Genomic DNA, 21,650 nt, shown 5'->3' on the forward strand with positions numbered 1-21,650 from the left:
TAATATAAAAAATTGTAAAATAAGTGTCAACAGTCACACCATTAGTTTCACAGATGTAGATCATACATCCAAATCATGGCTTAGGAAAAGACAGAAACGGAGTAAAACTTCAAGAAGGAAACATCTTGCAACATGTTAAACTCAGGCGTGAAGTAACAGTCATGATCCATGTCTATTCATTTAGTGTATGATATGTGCACAGTACAAATATTCCTCAATGTGTGATCTTTTATCTTACTTACAGGACAAGGTGATGCGTGTCCAGTATGTCTGGGTACTGTGTCGTGACCAGGAATGCCTCGATCCCAGTGCTGCTTGGAAACTGTTAGATCTATCTGCCAATACAGCCCAGCAGTGGGTTTGAAGAAGACAAGAAAATCCACTTCTGATTTTTGGTGTATATACCATACTTGCCTCCTTGGGAAGGGATAATCTCTCTCTGCAACTTTCACAATGGAATGTTGTACATTACTGTAGATACATTGGCAAGATAAATCTACAATTTTACAAGATGAAATGTTTTGCTTTCATATGAGAATATGTACTCTTTGACTTGGTATGAACCGGCATTATGACCAACAGCACTTGCTCATGCAAATTTTTATTTTGGACATTAGAAATGTATGATTGCAATTTGTTTTTTTGTAGGTTTTAATTTATGATGTGGACTTCACCCTCTAGAAATTAGCATCAAGTATAACCCTATCACCCCTGCTCTTCCTCCATAAGTCAGCTCATCCCATTAAAAATAATGGGGATGAACCAAAGTTTACTGGTCAAAGGGTTAAAAATTTTTTGAAGACTGTGTTCTACATTACAAAATTATATTTTTTGCACTATTATTTGAAAATGGATATGCCCCTGAACTTCACCCAGCAGTTCAAGATGTTATCAATGCAACATGGCTGAAAATCTTCAAATTGATAAATGTTCTCATTCATGATTGAATCTGTGCATTCTCAAAGTTTGCATATATCATCCATCCTTCTCTGTGGCAGGCTTTCATATTGTTTAACTGTCATATGCCACAATAACGCCGAACCATTGAATGGGATGAATTGGAGGTGGTCACTGCAAACGGCTTTGATGATATGCCATTATGCTGAGCTCACTCCGTAGGCATTTGAATTGGATTGTACACAGGGTTATGTTTTGCAATACAAGTGTGATATAAAAAATATCGTTGTTTGAGTGATATTTTACTTTAGTTGTCCTATGTTGCCATGTCAAGTTCAGGAGATTTTTGTGTCAACATGTGCCTTGCCTATGTGGTCTAAGATAGTATGCGCCTTGAAAGTTACTGTGCTTTTCCCCAATCTTTCCTCAATGACACTTTCAACCATTCTCTTACCAAATCAATAATAAAAATTGGGGGTCAAAGTGCAAAATTTGGTACTAGAGAAACACATTACCTAACATTTGCCGATATGTGAAATTCAATATGGCTACAAAGCCCATGTTATCTCTGTGAGGAAAATAAAAAATTTGTGGTATTAAAAAATTAAAGACAGTGGAAATCTTTAATAGCTCAAGAGCTTTAAAATGAGCCCCAACAAGTGATAGATCAGAAAAGTATTGTTGTAAAACATTGAGAGTCCAAATATCTGTCCCTGAGGCGCATTCTAAAGACCAATTTTCATGATCTTCCACTTCAAAAAACAATGTATTTTGTATTGCTGATCTGTTTATTTGTGTTTTAATGCCAATTGTTCAATTTCACTGTTCAAGCTTTGAAGTTTAAAAATGTCATAATGAAATGCACTGTAAAGTATAATTTAGAATAAAAGCACCCTGGAGCTTGCTCTCACCATGGTGTACACTGGCTTATCAACACTCAATAGCCCCTGCTTCTGCCTGTCTTCACTCAATGCTAGGTCAGATGCACTGTTGACAATGAGGTAATGTAATTTTTGTGAAATTTGTGATTTCAAATGTGACTACCAAGATATATATCTGATTGTAAAGAGAATATTTACCTGTGATATTTTTAATTATGCGCGGGTTTATTTATTTTGAAACAATTCTGCAGGGAAGCCGAGTTGACAAACTGTTTTGTCAGCCCATATTTCAGATTTTCTGTAATTATATGCTTAATGCATGAAATGTTGATTGTTTTTGTTTTGAATCAAATATTGTTGGTACGTATACCTTCCAGTTTAGCTGATGAGGTGCATAGTAGTGTAAAATTTGCTTTGGGAGATTTGTTGATTGGCTAAACACAGAAGGGTGGTCTGTCATCACATGTGCTGTTTCATCAATAAATCCAACTGCAAGTTAAAGCCAAATACAGTACGTTGCTGACAGGCTGCCAATAGCTTTTAGGGTTAGTTTTAACGGAAGACAACCGATTTGTATGTCCCAAACCATGTGAAACTAAACAACTGCCAGTAAACCCCCCACATTACTGTGTCCACAAAGCATTGTTCTGTCTGTGGCAATTTTTGCAAGCCCTTCTGAAAGTAGACATAATTTATTTAGACTGCTACAGAAAGTGATCCTATATGCACAGGAAACGTACAGTATGTGCACCATACTACACGGAAAGTATGTGCCTGTAGAAATACTCAGTCTCTCCATTCGTTGTCAGATTTGGAAATTAGTATATCAAAGTATTTCAACCACTTGCTAATCAGTCAGCTTTGGAAAAATTTCATCAAACAAGCATACAGCAACGGCACAGTTACTTTTTCTTGTGTTTTTCCATGTCATGGTCACAACTTTGAATGTATTTCAAGGCAGTGAGAAAGCAGAGTTAGACAAGGGACTGGATTATGCAATTGTGATTTAAGTTGTAACAATCCACCCAGCTGTTCTATTGTGATTCTCATCCATACACAGTCATGGTTTCTGTCAAGCAATTTTTTGAGCAGAAACTTCTAGTGTATATGTCCAAGAAATAGGCCAGATTGAAACCTTTCATGTTTTTGAATGAACTTGTGAACTATCAAATGGAAAGCAAGCATGGATTTATTAGAGAGGGCTCATACACGTACCTGTTGTAAATGAACATAGTCCAGGATCACATCTTCATGACATATTGTATGAAATACCAACCAACAGCAGTAATATTGTTTTGTAATGTTTTATTTGTCCTGTCTATGATCTGATAAAACACTGTATCATAAATAAACTATAAAGTTCTGAAAAAAATAAAGTGTCATTCATTTGTACACATACAGACTGTGTTTCCTTTGCCTTGTAAACATTGATTAGTAAATTCTAAAACAGTAGCTTTCAATTGATAATCAATGCATCACAATGTGAATAAAATATTCTAATTGCTTCTGTAGTACCATAAAAAGTCAAGGCATAGTTGAAAGTGCAAAATTTGAAGCAATGTGCAGCACATCTCAGAATGCGGTAGCTTATTGGTCGGCTTAAACTCATGGTCAGTAATGAATCATTTTCAAACAGCCTTTATGCTATGTAACAGCCCAAGTTTCAGACTCCTTGAGTTGCTGTAAATAATGAAAATCAACCAATGAGATGGGACCTTATGAGCCCCTATACATAAGCAAGAAATATACTTCATATCAGTCGTGATATTGATGTTGTCCATTGGTGTTATAGTTGATGTATTACTAGCAATGAAAGGCATGTAAACTTGGCCAACTGTACGGCAAACTGAAAACCTGACATTGGACATAATGCAACTTTTTATCATTTAGAATAAAAATCTTTGAACAGAACTTTCACTTTTGGCTTTCTGTTCAAGCACCTGTGAAAAATGTAAATATTGTCCATACACTGACAAAATCCATTGGGCAGATGACGTTAGCTCAGATTTCATACATGGCGTTCTGTACAGTGTCTTTGATTCAGACTGGTCTCACATTCACTCAGAGCAACTCTGACATGACAGATCCAGACATGTTCAGAACAGCTTCCAACTGTTTCAATGTTCTGGGATTCTGAAATCAAATCAAATATAAATTTACATAAAATATTATTTATCAATATAACATCTATCGTAATACCATTATTATATTATCTGCACATACAGGCTGGTGTTTTTGTTGAGGGCAGTATCAGTAGATGTCAGTTTTCCCAGTATTCAATAGGCCATGGCATTCATACATGGGGAGAAGAATTATGCAGACCTCTATGTACCAGTGTTCCATGACCTTGGCTAAAAACAATACAAGTACATGCTATGACCGTGTCAAATTCCATCAATATGCTAATTAGATACACCAATACCTCAAAAGAGAGCAAAGAATGGACAAAAATCAAAACTACATGTACATTCATCTGTGATACTTCTACTTATTAAAGATGAACATATGAACTCAAGCACTCAGAAAATGTGTCTATATCACAACACTGCAGGAGTAACATATAGCAATGTTTGTTCTTGTGGTGAAATAGAACATCATCAGCAATGTTATGACGTCAAAGGGTTAAGCCTCGCATGTGTACAATACATATTTACATACCACTTTTTCAACGTTCCTTTGGAGTTCCACTGAAATCAATTTGAGGAGACTGTGATAGACTGGTCTGTGCAATTCAAGTCTTGTCTTGAAAGTTCTAAAACACAACCTGAAAGATGCAGGAATTCAAGGATCAAAGGATAATTGTAAATTCCTTTATTATAAATTTGGATTTCAATATTGAGATAGGATAATGATAGGCGAAATATTAGATTAGCCAGCCTCCATACTGGAAAATATCTGATAGAAATTAGAATTTTACATACAAGTGTTTAATATGCTTATTGATAGGTCAGGACATGCAACACAAACTTACCAGATTACAGCTGGTTTTGACAATGGGAAAGTCTCTACTGTATTGGTTCCCGCCGCACTGGCTAGATTGTGAGTGTACTGCCCAAGCTGTAGAAGTAGCCCTTGGCAACAAAAATACAGGAAAAAAATTCAATAATGATGCAAACACATTTTAGATGTGTGGTAAATTTTCCTGTGCAATCTAAAATTCTTTCAATAGTGCTGACTGAGTGAGATTCATGTGGCAATGATCTGGCATGTGCACACATTGGGAAGAAAATGAATCTGATTTGTCCACTTACTGTTGAAATACTTTGGATTATCCGCAACTCTGTGATGAGGTGGTAATTGCTGGGCTATGCAGTGTAAGCGACTTGCTGTCAACTGGAACAGTCGGTGTAAATTCGTAATGATGGTGGCTGTGCTATTTACCTAGAGAGAAAAACTGATTTTATCATGTTGCTTTTTTCATGTTGGCTGTTCCGAATGAAAGACTGCTATCTTGAGTCTCCAAGATCCCTCTCTTCCAACCTATTATCTATCAACTCATGTACAGTATTCTATGCTAAATTTAATCCATATCATAATAATTAATATTATATTAATTGTAGTGGACTGCAATGACGGACGTCGGTGGCTAAAAATTCCTTTTTTACAGGATGGTTGTTTATATGGTTGTTTTCATGATATGAGTTTTTTGTTTTTTCCATTTTATTTTTTTTTACAAGAGTTGATAGTGGCATCCATTTCTCGTGACTTTGACATACATCAAGACAGGAAACATGAACACTTGTACACTCGGCATTCACTATATGGACAAATTTCACATAAGTACAGATGTCTCTAAAAAGCTTTGTACTCAGTGCAGTATATACAAAGATTAGATTTACCTGGTGGTCGACAAACAGAGCATGGCACTTGAGTCTGATCGTGCTGTGCATATAAAAACATAGATGTCACTTGTCCGTCATTCAAACAGTGTGTCAATAATTTAAAAAATACTCAGAAAAATAAACTGCATTCTCACAAATAAGATACAGGTAAGAAATAAAGAAAAACAAGTTGAATTAACAGTGAAGTTAACCTTTGCATCATGTGTAATAGTCTGTTGTATGATTGGCTGCCAAGTTGGATCTGTAGAGATCACTCCGACAACAATGTATCTCATGAGGGACGTTCATATTGTGTCATTGATGTTTGTTAAACAGAACTTGGAAGAACAGGTGACAAAAACTTACTGCTGTAATTTGTTGAGAATAGATTGTCCAGGGTTTTTAGTGAGATCTAGTGTGATGGTATCTTTCATGTCTGAAGGTAATATAATAGAATTTGCAAATTAATATTCTGAAAAAATCTCATGGTACCCGTACTACATGTAAGTAAAACATTAGCATTATCAGTAGCAGACAAGCATTCACTTCTGCTGAACAGGTCAGTGTGTACTCCAGTCAAATCTCTCAAGTGCACGATAAATCGTGTAAACTTATTCTGTGAAAGACCTGGATTTATGAGATGAGTTTTCAGCTGCAGATGTAGTAGATACAAAATGTCAGAAAGGATATGAATCTCCGAGAAGAAATTATTTCAGAGCTTGACGGATAATTTGTTTACTTGCCTAGGTTTTCATATCCGGAGTAATCTCCATAGACTTCCAGTGTCTGTGTGTTTATCAGCATTCCACACCATGGAAACAAGGCTAAATAAGGAAAGAAGGCTAGACCACATCAATATTCATATCATATACGACGCGGGCCGACTTGCAGCGTTTTGGAAGCTGTTATCCAATTGGTTGGCAGAATCATAACGTTCTAATTGAATAATACAAATAAACTCCCTAAGTTGCTGTGAATAGTGACAATCGACCAATCAGATATAACCTTGCAAACACGCTGCAAGTCAGCCGTACGAAGCAAATGAAAAGTAAAAAAAACTGCGGACTATAGGCAGACAGATGGGTCATAGTGGACATGGGCACATCCTGAGCAAACAATTACGAAACATAATCACTATTATAATATAAAGCTAATTGGGCTTAAGATGTACATTTGTTATTTCTCGATACAGCATATTTAAATCTAACAAATCTTAATTCAGGTCTGACATTTGCGTACTGTCTTACTCACTAAAGATATCTACCACGTGTGATAGACAGAAACACAAGCTATATAGCTCAGAAAATTACATACTTATTTCAATGATGTCAGAATTTTAAAATTTTAGAGTGGTCAAATATCACATCATTGACTTGTACATAAATTATTGTTTACCAATGAAATCATGTGTATGTGCATCTGATGAGAAAAATGTTTTATCAAGAATGTCCACCTGGAAAATGTAATGGAGACACATGAAATTGACTGAGTTACCTAGATTTTCAAGGCAAGTCACAGTGCAATCTTGACGGTCAAGTGCAAAGTTAGCTACTGTCTTCTTAGTGTTTATCCTACAGCCATACTCAGGAATACCTGTGTAATAAAGATTAAAATTCTTATTCTTGAGTATTTTTGTAATGCCTGGAATATCACACTGGTATTTTGGTGATGTCAAGTTTGGATCGTATCCATAGATAGAGAGCAACATGTACGTAATATGCATTGGATCAAGTACCATGATGTTGTAGATATTAATTTTTCTAAGAATAACACCAGTGTCACTTGATGAATGAAACTTTAACAGTAAAATTTTGCATAAAACAAGCATAACGTTTACCAGATGACATGATCTCCAGGAACTTCTTGGCTTGAGAAATATGAGGTGTTACTAAGAGGAAGTCATCTACCATTCTGAGAAGTAACTGAAAAAAGAATACATAATTAAAAGATATGCATCATTTCTATGTTGTCTGTCATTACCTGTCTGAACATTGGTAGCTGGACAAACATATTGACACTACCGTAGTATAGAATATGCAAAAATATTAACACCATGTAATTGTCACACATCTGTGTATTTAAAGAATGTTAAGTTTTTAAAATACAATATATTGTAAAGAGGAAAAGACATAAACTACATTGATACTGCACAAGCACACCACAAAATAGGTAAGTAGTTGAATTTTATGAAGACAGAAATACAAAAAAAACTCACCCCATCTTCATCAATGCCTGTGAGAAACTTCTGTTCCATATCTCCATAGAAATAGCTACACAGCAACGTTGACAAGACACTGCCCTGAGGTATGCCTGTTATCTGAAAATAAAACTTCCCAGCAATCTGATGGGACATGGACAACACAAAGAGTTACTGTGGAAGTACATCTCCCAAGGAACAAGAGACCAAATGCCCTGTATAGCTTCCATTTGGTGACATGTTACATTTTAATTTTCAAAACTTTTGACCCAGATGCTAAGCTGTAAATATATCCCATGTGAGATATCACTATCTTGTATGATGTCGGCAGATTGATGGTGAGCACATCTTGATACGGTGAACATATCCAGCCATTGCGTTTGTGCAGATTACATCATTTTACAAAGGATTGTAATGTATGTACAACATTCTTGTCTGTTATGACAGCCTTATTAAATCTTGTACAACTTAGAAATTAGATAATCATCATAAGTGTTTTCTTTACTTTCATTTCCATGATGATTGGCTGTTATAGTCATCAAAGAAAAAGCATCAGACCACATAACCAATAGGTCACTCCTCATTACAACACAGGTATATATTAGTATAGCCCAATTTGTAAAAATTCAATGCCTTTAAGATAGCATGAGCCTCAGGGACAGATATTCGGACTCTCACACTCTTACAATTCTTTTCTGATCTACCACTTGCGGGGGCTCATTGTAAAGCTCTCGAAGGAAGAAAGATTTCCACAGTCATCATTTTTCGAAAATTCAAAAATTGTATTTTTTCCCAGCCATTTTGAATTTCAAATATTGCTAAATGTCATGTGTTTGTTTCTCCAGTATCAAACTTTGCATACAGATTCCCTGATTTTTATTCTTGATTTGGTAGAAGAAAGCTTAAAAGTCTCATTGACGAAAGTTTGAGCAAAAGCTTTTAAGTCTTTCCTTTTTGAGGCACATACTACCTAATAAAGAGCTGTTCAGGATATGGTCATATTCAGCTACATCTACTAATCACTGTGGATTGTGGACAGACTCAGTGTTTTACCTTGACCACATTGCCTTGGATATGCCTCTGAAGTTTCTGTAGCAATGCCCCTACTTTCTCCACTTGGTTGACATTCTAGAAAAAATATATAGATAACTCTTGAAATCTAGTTACCAGGAAAGTAACAAAATTGCTGAATATGTTTTGTCCAATTACTGGCAATAACATAGACTGAGGAAAAGCTATTCTGATAGAAAGTGTAATTCATTAATTCATTTTACTTGTAAAATGACAGTCAAACTGTTGACAGAAAATTTTCACTAAAATGGGGGGGGGGGGGGGGGGAATCCAGTCTCATTAAATCCAGGGTACATAACTTGCATGTGGTCAGGTGACTTCAATCTTTGCTCTCAGTTTCTAGAGGGCCAAGAGGTGTACATTAGAATGCATGGAAAGTTCAGTACATGACACATTTGACAATAAAGTATGTACCAGTCAGGCACAAATTTTTCAAAATTTGTTTTAAACACTACATAGTCTGGGGAAAAATGATCCTGAACAACATTACTGTACATCCGTTTGAAGTTGAAGTCAATCTCTTGTGGAGTCAACGCACAAAACCTTTTATTCAAAAATTATCAACACCAGAAATGCGTGAATTTGTACGATTTAAAAATGGAGTACTTTATTTAGATTGAACATACCAACTCAATAACAACCTTGTTGCTGTAACTTCTACTCTTCTGCCTTTCCTTACTGACATGTTTGATGATGTCTGGCTGAAAATCTGACAGAGAACTCACACTCCACTTATGGTGTCTAAAGATACTATCCTGGTGAACTCCAACCACGCTGTAGTATCTCAGAGTGTAGGAATCCGTGTCCAGCTGTACAGAAAGTTTGCAATCACAATGTAAATGACAAGCCCACGTCATACTACATATTTATTTTTGGTGTGATCAATTTCTGGAACTTGAGTGTCGCTCAATCTTTAAGAGAATGGAATGGTAGATCTGAAAACAAATTCACAATTGGATCCTAAACCAATTCATCATGACATGTGATAATTTCATTTTTTTTTCCAGATCAATAGTTTATGTCACCTTTTGTGGTCCAACTCTCTGATAACATGACTGACTTACCCTTATATATGTTCAGGGCTTACCTGCAAGACGTGCACTGGTTAACCTTTCAAATAATTTCCTCATAACAATGTGCATACTCACCTGTGCGAGAACCCTTTCCATGATTTTCATCAGTTTGTTTTGTTTGATTGTGTCAAAGCAGTTCTGGATGTCTAGTTTCAAGAAATATAATTTCCTGGAAGAGAAATAAGAAGAGTTTGTATGTATACACACATTAAAGCACAATATTGACATAAGGCACTCACATTTAGACTAAAATTGTACAGTAAGTATACTTGTTGATACTTCCACGATTAAACCTCAGACAGCTATTGTGCTTGTAACAATCCCTGTGGCGGCAATGTGTTTTCTATTCAAATCAGTGAGGCAATCAACCAAGGACTACGTTTTAATAGATATAGGGCAAATATGACATTCTGCACTAGTTCCTCAAATTTGCCTTCCTACATAAAACACAAGACATCTTGAGTACAAGATCACACAATATGGAAAATACCATCTCAGTCCACTCACCTATCACCCTTGTCTCGACACCAGAGGGCATAGTCTTCCACTTTGCATAGATATCATCAAAACCAAGTACTGATGATCCAAGCTGACCTGGATTCTCATTCTGTGAAGGCATTAAAACAATATTCAGTGTTCTCCCCAGATTTTACGGTAGGGTTGCATAACAATAAATGTAATTGTTATGGTAATGAGTTTCTATTGTTTACCAAAAATTGAAGAGTTGCGGCCACCACTCTATAATTGCTCTGACATTCATGGCTCAGAAAGTTGCAGTTTCCATGATTTTGGAATGTGACAATTGAAATGAAATATGTCGCAGAGAGCAGAAATACATATGAGGGTACTTATTTTGTTCAAAATTGATCATCACCCATATGTCTTGGCACAGTCGGAGGGACCGTGGTCTGGGCTATATTCCTGTTTCTCAACCAAGGTCCCTGCGGACCGTGTCTCAACTGAAACAGTGTTCCAATAAAAGTAACACATCACATATTAACTCACCTTTATGTATGACAAGACATGCAATAATCCGTACAAACTAACTTCTTTGGCTCTTGCCTATGAAGTAAAGAAGAGTTTACACTTTACTGACCAAGTTACCAAAAAATTGACTTGGGCCTTTTATTTAAAACAATTTACAGAACTGCTACAATGAAACACAGGTACACTAAGGGCAGATCTTGCTGGCAGTTTTCTTGGCGCTTTGAATAACATTGCTTGGCAAAGTAATTGGCGAAAGGATAGAGCGCTTGGAAGAGGGTATTACCAGTAATGCCAACAAAATATAACAATGATAATATTTGAGACTTGCAGAATGAAACCTAACATTGCTAATTTATATCTACATTTATGATTATCTCCTTTCCCAGTATTTCAACAAATTCTTGCAGATAAGTGAGCATCTGTGATTAGCCTTCAATACACTGTTACAGTATGATTGCGGATGGGAAATTTAATTTGGCATATGGTGTGGTGCTAAGAGTGTGTGCATCCTGGTTTAGTTCAGTGATTTTGTGACCTGTTCTGGTGGTTCTTCCTTAATTTTTCATCAACCAGTGCCCAGTACCAGGTAGAAACAGTTTTTACCAGCCTACTTGACTATCAGGATGGCAGATCGACTAATGAAGACAAAAACTTGGTAGTTCCCCGATTTGAGAGCACCGGACTTGCTCACTCACTCAGCAATCTGTAGATATGCAATAAGATGTTACCTGCATGGTGGAACTTCCTTTCATGGTCACGATAGGCCTCAAACTTGACTTCTTGGGCAGAAATCTCAAGTTGCTCGAAGTCTTGTTCATTTTCTTGAGTTTCTCCTTGGCTTCATTGGATGGCACCTTCTTCAAGATCCCCTTGTTGAGATACTCTGGATGAAAGAATCCCTAGTTTGAGCTGATATATTTACCACAATGCAATTGCGCAGGTAGAACTACAGCAGAACACTGGTGTAATTTGTAAATATGAATGTCTGGCACAGCACATCACAATATGGGAAATCACTGTGTGAAAGTGAGGGAGGTTTCTCCACACAGCCATGCAGAGAAATATTTGGATTGATGTGATAGTAAACACCTATTGCCTGGTCATGAGGGCTATAGCGCCCGTCTATTACCCGAGGGGCCGTGTGTTACCAGAAACACATCGCTATTCCCCGAGGCCGTAGGCCGAGGGGTATAGCGATGTGTTTCTGGTAACACACGGCCACGAGGGGTAATAGACGGGCGCTATAGCCCGAATAAAGACAGGCTATAGGTGTTTTGTAACACACCACATGCTCATGTTGTATTGTTATATAGTTTTTTATGTGTTTTGATATTTTGCACCGCAACAATCCATTGTGACAAGTTTACTGGGCGATGTTTCCACAGCGGTTTCAGTTGTACGTGGTACCACTTTCTTTCAAAAAATATTCTAAGCATACCTAGCGACATCCTCAGTTGCACTTTAATCTTTTCCGTCGATGAGCTGTTCAAGTTCCTACGCTGTTGGAATGTTGGAAAATGTTGGAAAATCTGTTTTAGAGAATGTGTCGTCACCTATCCCGGACGCACATCACGTTCTAGTCACCCGCCATTGTTGCAAAGCTGCAGACGACACTACGGTCACGTGACAGGGCACTTTTCCAAATTTGGTCAGAACTATTTCCTAGGGAAATAGCTTTGCAAAAAATACCCTCTGACGTCACTTTTGTCGATCCGGTGGGGACTAGACGTATCTATTTCTCGTCACATGACGTATTCTGGTGAATCGCGACACGGAATGAGCATGTGGCGTGTGATAGTGTTCTCTACAGGATTTTTTTTTTCAGTAAATTTTTCTTTTACTATAATTTCCATACAAATATGATGCTCATAACATTTTCAAGAAAAATCCATGATGGCCATATACAATTTTATCATTTATTTATTTAGATGCAGTACTCTGAAAAGGATTTTGAGTGTTTTATTACTGAGATAATTCCGCCCTCCTTTGGGATGTTTAATATTTATCTCATGGTGTCATCTTGAGCAGAATTGGACATTTTTCAAGGCAGGACATTATATGGAACACAATACGGATATTAAATGTGGAAATGCGATCCTCAACAAAGTTCTGTTCCACACATCCATATTACGATGGATGAATATTCAAATTCATTTGACTGAGAGAAAACTCACCCTGTACACCAAGAGACCGACATCTGTTCCAAATAATCTTCCTGTAGTAGAACACATGGTTTCTGTAGACACTGGACTCAGTAATGTAGAACATGGACTGGAAAGTGAACTGAATCTTTTAAGTTCAAATGTAGAAAATCGATTGAAAATCTCACAACTATTCAAGTACAAAATCATTGGTTATGAGACTAGATTCATTTGCATGTTACCTTGACAACAACCATGACTACTCTGATCATCAACCATCTCAACACCCTGTAAAGTATAGTCTTCTTCATCAGTGACTCTTGAGTACCAGCATGTCCAGTGGTGCTGTGTGCCAACCATTTGCAATCTGAAACCTGAACATTGACTTGGTGTTTATGGAGCTACCAGTATGGATCAAAGAAACTTTCCAAAAGGTAAGTTTGATAAAAAACTACACTTACGCTTGAAACAATATTTCATTTCATTTGAAATGGTCATCCATCTTCATGTGTAAAAAATATTCTAAAGCAACCAAAATCTGTCAAAAATACTGTATTTCTGCACTTTTCAGTCATGAAGTCTCATCAAAGTATGATTAAAACAATGATGTCGAGCAAAATTCTTATTTACGCAGTCTCTGTATCACACAGCAGGATCTTCTCTTTAAGATTGCAAGGACTACATCACAGTTTGAATCACATTGCTGCAATATCCAGCATGGTGGTAACCTTGACTTGATAAGGATAATGGTGCAGACAAAGATAAGTATGCTTCCAGGTAGATGCAGACCCAAAGTTTCAATCATAGAGACCCAACCTTTCTCCATGAGTCACTAGATTCGTGTATGAATTACCGATAATTGACATGAAAGTACCCGTATTGTGCAATTTACAAGTTTAAATCTTAAACATCACCAACCAGTTCTGCAGTAGTTTTGTTGTAAATTTGATCTATAGCCCTTTTTTCCAGTCATTACCGATAAACTCTCAACTGTTTACACAATTGCAGCTTTGGAGCCCTAAATTACATATATGCCCGATGTTAGTACAAAGAAGTACATTACATCAAACCTAGTGCAGTAAGATAAGCAAAAATTACCTTGATGCCAAACACCAGCTGCCTCAGAGTAAATTTCTCATACCTTCCAAGTTTCAGAAACTGGTACACATCTGTAGGGTAGTGTAAATACAGAAAACAAATAATGATGAATCAATTATACACGCTTAATATGATCATTTCAATATCAATCAAAGCTAAGTACAGATCCAAATGACAATAATGCTGATTACTTTCTGTACATGAGTATTTTTCATTCTAATTACTCGACTGTATTGAGATACACTCACTCAAAACAGAAATAGCATGAGAAATGGCAAAGTTGGCGATAAAAGAATATGATGAGGGTGATCTCTCATTTTTATAGTGAAATTACATTGATTATAAAAACTGACCAATTCACATTTTCAAACTGATCCAACATTTCAATTATATTAACAGTACAAAACTGTCAATTTATTCTCTCTTTGCTTTCATTGCCACTTCTTCAAACTCTCAATTCTCGAATGCAGTTACACCTTCCCATTGTTAAATTATGTGGTTACATGAAACAATATGTTGTCGATGGTTCAATTTGAAATGAAGGGTGCAGAGTCTGTAAATTATTATTACACTCATTGATACTGAGTTTAAACTTATGTTCAGAATCTCCTTCAAAAAACTTTAAACATTTCTCTTTCATAGTCGAGAGTGCATATTAGGGGTCTCATGAAAGAGAAAAACGTTACCTAAAATTTATCAATATTTGAAATTCAAAATGGCCTCTGCCCTAATGTTGACCCTATGGGGGAAAAAAATAAAATGTTTGAATTTTCCAAAATGAACACAGTGAAAAATTCATTTGCACCACGAGTCTCCAAATAAGACTACACACGTGGTAGACAAACAAAATCTTGCAAAAATTTGAGAATCAGAATATTTATCCTTAAAATGCTGCATTCTACCTTGATATGGAATCAAGCTCTCCGTGTTCAACTTTTCAGAAATTGAATCCACGATTGACGATAGCAGAATGACTTTACTCGTGTTTCCTTGGAAACAAAAACTCTAATATTACATCAAACAAGCTTTTTCAAAAACATAAAGAAAATATGCAAAACTAAGAATATCTGAAATTTACTTTTCAGGAACTGTTGTCTGTTATGATTGGATCCCCATAGTTTGGTTGGCACTACACGATGACCGACAGCTCTCACAAACCGATTAACATCAACTGTGTCCGTATACCGACTAAGGAAAGTTTCTGCACCAGACTGACCAGAAATCTGTTCCTTCCTTGGTAAAACTGAAAACGAAATGGAAAACTTGTGACAGCAAAGTGACACAATGAAACTGTTCAGTTATGTCAGCAAAAAATAATCCCAATGATTGAAGAGGTACAGGGGTGAGCTTTCAAAGGAAACAATGAAGGGTTATTCCTGGTAACAAACATTATGAATGTATAAAATCTCAAAACAACAAAACACATTTTGACTCGTATGAAATTATTGAGCATGGCGGTAAAATAAGCACATGTTGCAGACAAATTGAAATTCAATAACCGAGCAAAACAGAGAAAAAATCATAGCTTTAATAAAAATTCACGATTTCTATCTCAGTACCTTTATCTGTATTAGGTGCCCTTCTATGGTACACTTTCACACCGCCATCTTCTCCACTTTCAGATAGTTTGTTGAGTGATTCGATGTGGCAATAGTGATGCAACAAGATATCATACCTGCAGCGCCTAGACACCAAAAAAAGTAGATAATGTTTGTGTACAAAATGTGAATACTTTCAGCATGTTGAAGATGACACTGATTCACACACTCAGCTATGCTCTGTATAGTGCGCTGTATAAAGATATCAGCTTTGACAATTTCTGACTTTACCTGTGGTTCTTCAGAAGTTTCACCATGATCTTCTTGATTCTGATGAGGAGTTTCGGTGTTCTCTGAATCTGCAATATAAAAATGAAAGTTTTCAAAATGAAGTCTAGTTCATGAGTGGGAAGGATTCTTAATTTTTTTTCTGTTCTGGAAGGGTGGCTTCTTCAAAGTATGCCAGATATAAATTTGATAATTTTTGAAGTTGACACATTCCCGTTTAAATTGCCTACTGGTAATGATTATACTCCCACAGTGCACACAACATTTTTAGGTTGTGTACGAAGAATGTACAACACAAAGTTTTTTACTTTTGAAGTCAAGTTCTGACAAAAATTCAGCACTTCTGTAGTTTAGGATTCCATACAGTGTTTTGGCAGTAAATTTTATTGCAGCAAGTTGAGCTACCTCAACAAATACAGCAATACCAAAAGACAGTTTAGAAAGTTACAAATACTATGTCGCAAGATACTTCTTACCAATGCAAAAGAAGTTTATTAAGTGTGTGTGCTTAAGATATTTTTGTCAACAACAATTTGTAGCTGTATAAACTAGATGATGAAATATGGCTTCCCATGTTTTAAAATTGTGTCACAGATTTTGTAAGATTTTGAGTTATACTCACTTTTTTATTTGATATTTTAGTTATTTTCTTTTTGATTTCTGGAAACACCATTTCCAATAACTTCCTGGCACCTCTGTTGCTGGCACTACAAATATTTAGTGGCACTGTGAAAAGAAGCAAAGAAATATCTGGTAAAAAATCATAACTGTGATTGCTAATAAGCAAACAAGAATACATGGTCAATTACTATACCCGGTCAATGTGCTAATATTACTATTGTGTAAAATATTCTTTAATACTGAAAAGTCAAAAGCATCCTTTATACAAAGACAGAAATGACACACATACTGAACACACCGGTAATATTTGATAATGGTGAAAAAGTCCAAAGGAGTATAAAATAATGTCATGCTTCAAATTGTGTACTCACTTGATTTAGGAAGACTTTCTCTTGAGTATTTACTGTAGAAGAGCTGTTCCCGTGGCAATACCTCACTGTATCAGTGACAAAGACATCACTGTGTGAACATTAAAACATCCCTAACTGCCACATGGCCAAGATACTCCACTCATTCTTCTAATAAGTAAGTTAAGCCTATCTCTTCTTTGATATCTGTACTTTTCACATTACTTGTGTATAGTTGTAAAGACTATAATATTTATGGTCTGTCTATAAATATTACATTCTCTTTCACTTTTCTGTAAATCAAATCCACTACTCTGAATAATGTTATAGCAGTGGGATACATCTTGTTACATTATAACCTATTGATCAGCCAGTTCAAATGATGTGAAATTATCTGACAGGTGTGACAGCGTGAGAGCAACACAAGAGTCTGTGCAACTTACACGTCATGGTCGTTGGAATCTTCTGCTCTATGATTAGAATTGAAATTATTACATTCAATAGGAACCAAAGGTACATATTCAGTATCCTACAATTTGACTTGTCAGTATCTTGACTTGATATGAGTAGGTGTAAGTGGACTATGATAAACAACTGAACCCATTGAATGAAACAAAATCTAAAAACAAATCTAAAAAAAATAGAGATATAGTTTGCTTATGTTTAGTTACAGAACATCAATTTGAACACAGGAAACTGACCTTTCATTGATTGTAAATAACATCTTATTCTGCTTGGACTTTGTTTTTCTTCTGCATTTATATCTTTTCGTTCTCTGTTTCTTCATGAATTTCTCCTCTCTTTCTGTCTTTGAAGGCACATCGACAATGCCAGTCTTTTCCTTTTTCAACCTTTTTCGTTTCTCCTTCTTCCTCTTCTCATTGGCATCCATGGCCTGAATGCTGCCCTCACAGTCAACAGTGTGTTTATGGTTAGAGCTGGCTGCCTGGTGACCCGAGACATGCACAGATTGATTCACTCCTGATGTCATCCCTTTGCTCTTCTTTCCATCTATAATCTGCCTAGATCTCTCATCTTCATCATCAGCTGCTTTCTCATCAATGTTTGCATTTCCATCAATCCCAGATTCAATCTCTGCCTCTAAAGTAACCTTCTGTCTTTTGGTGGATGGTCCGCTCTCACTATCACATCTTTTTCTCCTAAGTCTACGTACATCTTGAATTGCACTGCTAGGTTTAAACTTTTTTCCCTGGATCCCTTCTTCAGCCTTACCATATCTCCTCTTCTTTCTCCTTTCAGACGCTGACTTAATCTTTCCAGCACTTTGTTGATTATCAATCGGGATTCCTAGCAGAGAAACAGGAAAACATGACAATTCCATATTGATATTTGAATCTGCAGAATATATGGAAAGGCACTTGTACTGGTGTATTTATTACTTTACCAGTCTTATACATCCTCATCTGGCAATACAACCTAAGTATATCCTCATCTAGCAATACAACCTACGTATACCATACTCTTTACTTTTCTGACTGGTATCAGTACTTATCACAAACAACAAGTCCAAGGGGGGTCTGTGTGGATTCACAGAATATAATCTTCATGACCATACTTAGGACTGTTTATTTTGAATGTTTTTCCAGGAAAGTTTTTTGTGAGTGACACTGGAGATATTTACAGTTTCTGCATGACTTTAATTTTGGATAAACTTTTGTAATATGACTGTAATTTGTGTGAAAACCATGGTTACTCTCACTTCTCTAAAATCTGTATAACTTATCTTTAAACTTTCCTCAGAGTTGTTTTACTGTCATTGCAATTACGATATGAGTCATTTAGTAGAATGGCAGTTATAGTATTCATTGATAACAGAAACAATTCAGAAACAGTGAAGAATTTTGTATCAATTGCAGACATTAAGCTAGAATGCACCTCGGGGACAGATATTGAGACTCTCAAACTTTTACAATACATTTTTGGTCTGCAACTGGTGTGGTTCAGTTTGAAGATCTTGGAGTAGATAAAGCCTCCACCATCTTATTTTAGTGAAAATTGAAAATTTTGTTTTTCCCCATAGAGTTAACACAGGGATGGCGGCCATTTTGAATTTTAAGTGTCGGTAAATGTTGGGTAAATTTTTATTCTTGATTTTGAAAGGAAACAGTTGAAAGTTTCCTTGAGGTAAGTGTGGGCGAAACTGTAAATTTTTAAATTTCGAGGCATGAACTAGCTTAACATACCTGTGATTTGAACATAGCAGTCTGGAGGTACAAACATAAAGAGACTGGTATGGAGCAGTAGGTGCATCATTATATCATCACCAACTCTGGGAAAAATGGAGGAGAAAGTCATTAGAAATGACAACATCATCAGCAATGAACTCTCTTGTCTATTTCTCATCATAGCAAATGATATCACTATACTTGATATGGTCTACTAACTTGGTCAATATGCAAGTGTTCTGGAATTAGGGTCTACACACTCAAAGTCACTTTAAATTTGAGTAATTTTCAAGGACTTCATATGAGGTCAAAAATACCATTTCCCAGGTATCATTTTTACAACATATCATTTTTATACATCATTTTTCATATCATTTTTATTATATCATGACTTATCATCTTGTCACATTTGAAATATTGTGGGTGGAATATCAATTTTCCAGAACTCAAGTTCCATTAGGGGACGACTGCATTAACTTGCATGGTACCTGAAACCCGAGTCCTTGCCTTAGCAACTCGGGTGACAAACAGAAGACTTTTAATCCCCAAGGTGTGAATGTTCCATTGTTATGTTTATCTAATCCAGCTGGTGCTATTGTTGTGCCTTGTAGGAAAGGCAGGTCTGTGAAATTGATCCTCTAGTGAAGTAGGGTATTCCTAAGTTAATGGAGCCTTCCCGTAATGCATTTTCAAGGACTTTTCCAGGAATTTCCAGGATGGTATACGTTCAAAGGCTTTCAGGACTTTCCAGAAGCATATTGACCAAGTGGAATATTCGGGCCAATTGAAAAACATCAGCTTATCAGGTTTCAAGGTGGCCAGTGGATGGCAATATGCTTGAGAATATAAAAGTGAAACATAGGGCCAAAGTCCCTGAAGCTACTATAGACATGGATACTAAATTAAGTATTTCCTGACTTTATGAAATTATCTCACCAAGGTCATCCTAGGGACCAGTAAACCAAATATTAAAGCTGTCTGACCAGCGGTTTTGAAAAAACAAGCAACTCAACAGTTGACAGAGCTCTGCTGTGTTATGTAGAGAATAACCTTTTGTGACACATGTATTGATGAAGAAGGTGGACATCTTTGATAGCTCATTTCAGGATGGCCTGACCAAAAATGGAAAAAAAAAATTCGGTAAAAATACAGATTTGCATATTTCATCACAATTTTAACAAATCTAAGTTGGGTTATCCCTAGGGACCTGTGTACCAAACAAGCGACCTAGCGGCCGATATAGCTCCGCTGTGTTTATGTAGAGAATAAGTATTTTTTACACATGTTGATTAGGAAGGTGGAAATCTTTGATAGCTCAATGCAGAGGCCAGAAAAAAGTGGCTAAAATAAGCTGCAAAAATACACAATTGAAGATTTCATCATACTTTGAATATATCACATCGGATCATCCCTAAGAACATGTCAACCAAAGCTATCTGATGAGTAGTTTTTTGAGAATAAAATTTTCTGACCAAAGATGGCAACAATTGCCCAAAAAAATGAAATTGCAGATTTCATCATAATTTCAAGAGATCAAATTTAGTTCATAACTTCATCTATAGAAACCTGTATACCAAATTTCAAAGCTGTTAGACCAGTACTTTTTTTGAGAAACACATTTTTTGACCAAAAATGGGAAAAATTGCCCCAAAAATTCAAAATTGCAGATTTCATCATTATTTTTTAATAAATATCATTTAGTTCATCTTTAGAAACTTCAGAAATTTCAAAGCTATTGGATGAGTAGTTTTGGAAATACACGTTTTGACCAAAATTGGCAAAAATTGCCCCAAAATTACAAAATTGCAGATTTCATCATAATTTTAACAAATGTCATTAAGGTGATCTGTAAAAACCTGTATACCAAATTGCAAAGCTATCAGATGAGTACTTTTGGAAATACACATTTTTTGACCAAAAATGGCAAAAATTGCCCAAAAAATACAAAATTGCAGATTTCATCACAATTTCAATAAATATCATGGAGTTTATCTGTAGGAACCTGTATATCAAATTTCAAAGCTATCAGATAAATAGTTTTGGAAATACACATTTTTTGACCAAAAATGGCGAAAATTGCCCCAAAAATACAAAATTTCAGATTTCATCAGAAATTCAATATATATTACTCAGTTTATCTATAGAAACGTGTATACCAAATTTCAAAACTATTAGACCAATACTTTTTGAGAAATACATTTTTTGACCAAAAATGGCAAAAATTGCCTTAAAAATGCAAATTTGCATATTTCTGCACAATTTGAACAAATCTGAAATAGATCATCCTTAGGGACATATGTACCAAATATCAAAGCTTTCTGACTGGTAGTTTTGAAGAAGAAGATTTTTAAAGATTTTTTTACCAAAAATGACAAAAATTGCCTTAAAAATACAAATATGCAAATTTCACCACGATTTGAACAAATCTGACTGAAGTCACCCTAAGTAAACTGCATATCAAGTTTCAAAGCAATCGGACAAGCGGTTTCAGAGAAGAAGATTTT

At 35.9% G+C, this 21,650-nt stretch overlaps 3 protein-coding genes across 5 annotated transcripts in view; 1 reads left to right on the forward strand and 2 right to left on the reverse strand.

The window, feature by feature from the left end:
- Positions 1-3,170, forward strand: part of LOC139121525 (mitochondrial import inner membrane translocase subunit TIM44-like) — a 14,367-nt gene extending 11,197 nt beyond the window's left edge. The window contains exon 15 of the mRNA XM_070686487.1: positions 245-3,170. Coding sequence (XP_070542588.1) covers positions 245-364 — 120 coding nt within the window. The 3' untranslated portion in view covers positions 365-3,170. The remainder of the gene's footprint in view (positions 1-244) is intronic.
- On the reverse strand, positions 3,067-10,036 carry LOC139122218 (telomerase reverse transcriptase-like). Its single transcript, XM_070687642.1, has 13 exons — positions 10,016-10,036; positions 9,494-9,676; positions 8,850-8,924; positions 7,815-7,940; positions 7,437-7,521; positions 7,094-7,192; positions 6,343-6,423; positions 5,966-6,035; positions 5,618-5,660; positions 5,030-5,159; positions 4,750-4,849; positions 4,437-4,542; positions 3,067-3,911 (listed from the first exon to the last, which is right to left on the reverse strand). The coding sequence occupies exons 1-13, from the start codon at positions 10,034-10,036 to the stop codon at positions 3,840-3,842; spliced, it is 1,191 nt and encodes a 396-aa protein (XP_070543743.1). The 3' UTR covers positions 3,067-3,839.
- The window catches only part of LOC139121523 (telomerase reverse transcriptase-like), a 34,922-nt gene continuing 22,804 nt past the window's right edge, over positions 9,533-21,650 (reverse strand). For all 3 annotated transcript variants that reach the window (XM_070686483.1, XM_070686482.1, XM_070686481.1), the window contains exons 6-20: positions 19,165-19,250; positions 17,662-18,268; positions 16,985-17,049; positions 16,615-16,718; positions 15,996-16,063; positions 15,726-15,850; positions 15,245-15,409; positions 14,167-14,237; positions 13,311-13,442; positions 13,102-13,198; positions 11,656-11,810; positions 10,946-11,002; positions 10,448-10,547; positions 10,016-10,109; positions 9,533-9,676 (exon numbers count right to left, since the gene is read on the reverse strand). In XM_070686483.1, coding sequence (XP_070542584.1) covers positions 10,093-10,109; positions 10,448-10,547; positions 10,946-11,002; positions 11,656-11,810; positions 13,102-13,198; positions 13,311-13,442; positions 14,167-14,237; positions 15,245-15,409; positions 15,726-15,850; positions 15,996-16,063; positions 16,615-16,718; positions 16,985-17,049; positions 17,662-18,268; positions 19,165-19,250 — 1,849 coding nt within the window. In that variant the 3' untranslated portion in view covers positions 9,533-9,676; positions 10,016-10,092. The remainder of the gene's footprint in view (positions 9,677-10,015; positions 10,110-10,447; positions 10,548-10,945; positions 11,003-11,655; positions 11,811-13,101; positions 13,199-13,310; positions 13,443-14,166; positions 14,238-15,244; positions 15,410-15,725; positions 15,851-15,995; positions 16,064-16,614; positions 16,719-16,984; positions 17,050-17,661; positions 18,269-19,164; positions 19,251-21,650) is intronic.

Source organism: Ptychodera flava, chromosome 21 (genome assembly GCF_041260155.1).
Source record: "Ptychodera flava strain L36383 chromosome 21, AS_Pfla_20210202, whole genome shotgun sequence".
In the NCBI taxonomy this organism is placed as follows: Eukaryota; Metazoa; Hemichordata; class Enteropneusta; family Ptychoderidae; genus Ptychodera; species Ptychodera flava.

Excerpts from the sequence above, each read along its gene's own strand:
- LOC139122218 (XM_070687642.1), bottom strand. The coding sequence starts at position 10,036 with ATGGAAAGGGTTCTCGCACAG. Across the intron at positions 7,522-7,814 it reads CAGGCATTGATGAAGATGGG|TTACTTCTCAGAATGGTAGA; the intron begins GTGAGTTTTTTT and ends TTCTTTTTTCAG. Across the intron at positions 6,424-7,093 it reads GACTTGCCTTGAAAATCTAG|CCTTGTTTCCATGGTGTGGA; the intron begins GTAACTCAGTCA and ends TTCCTTATTTAG.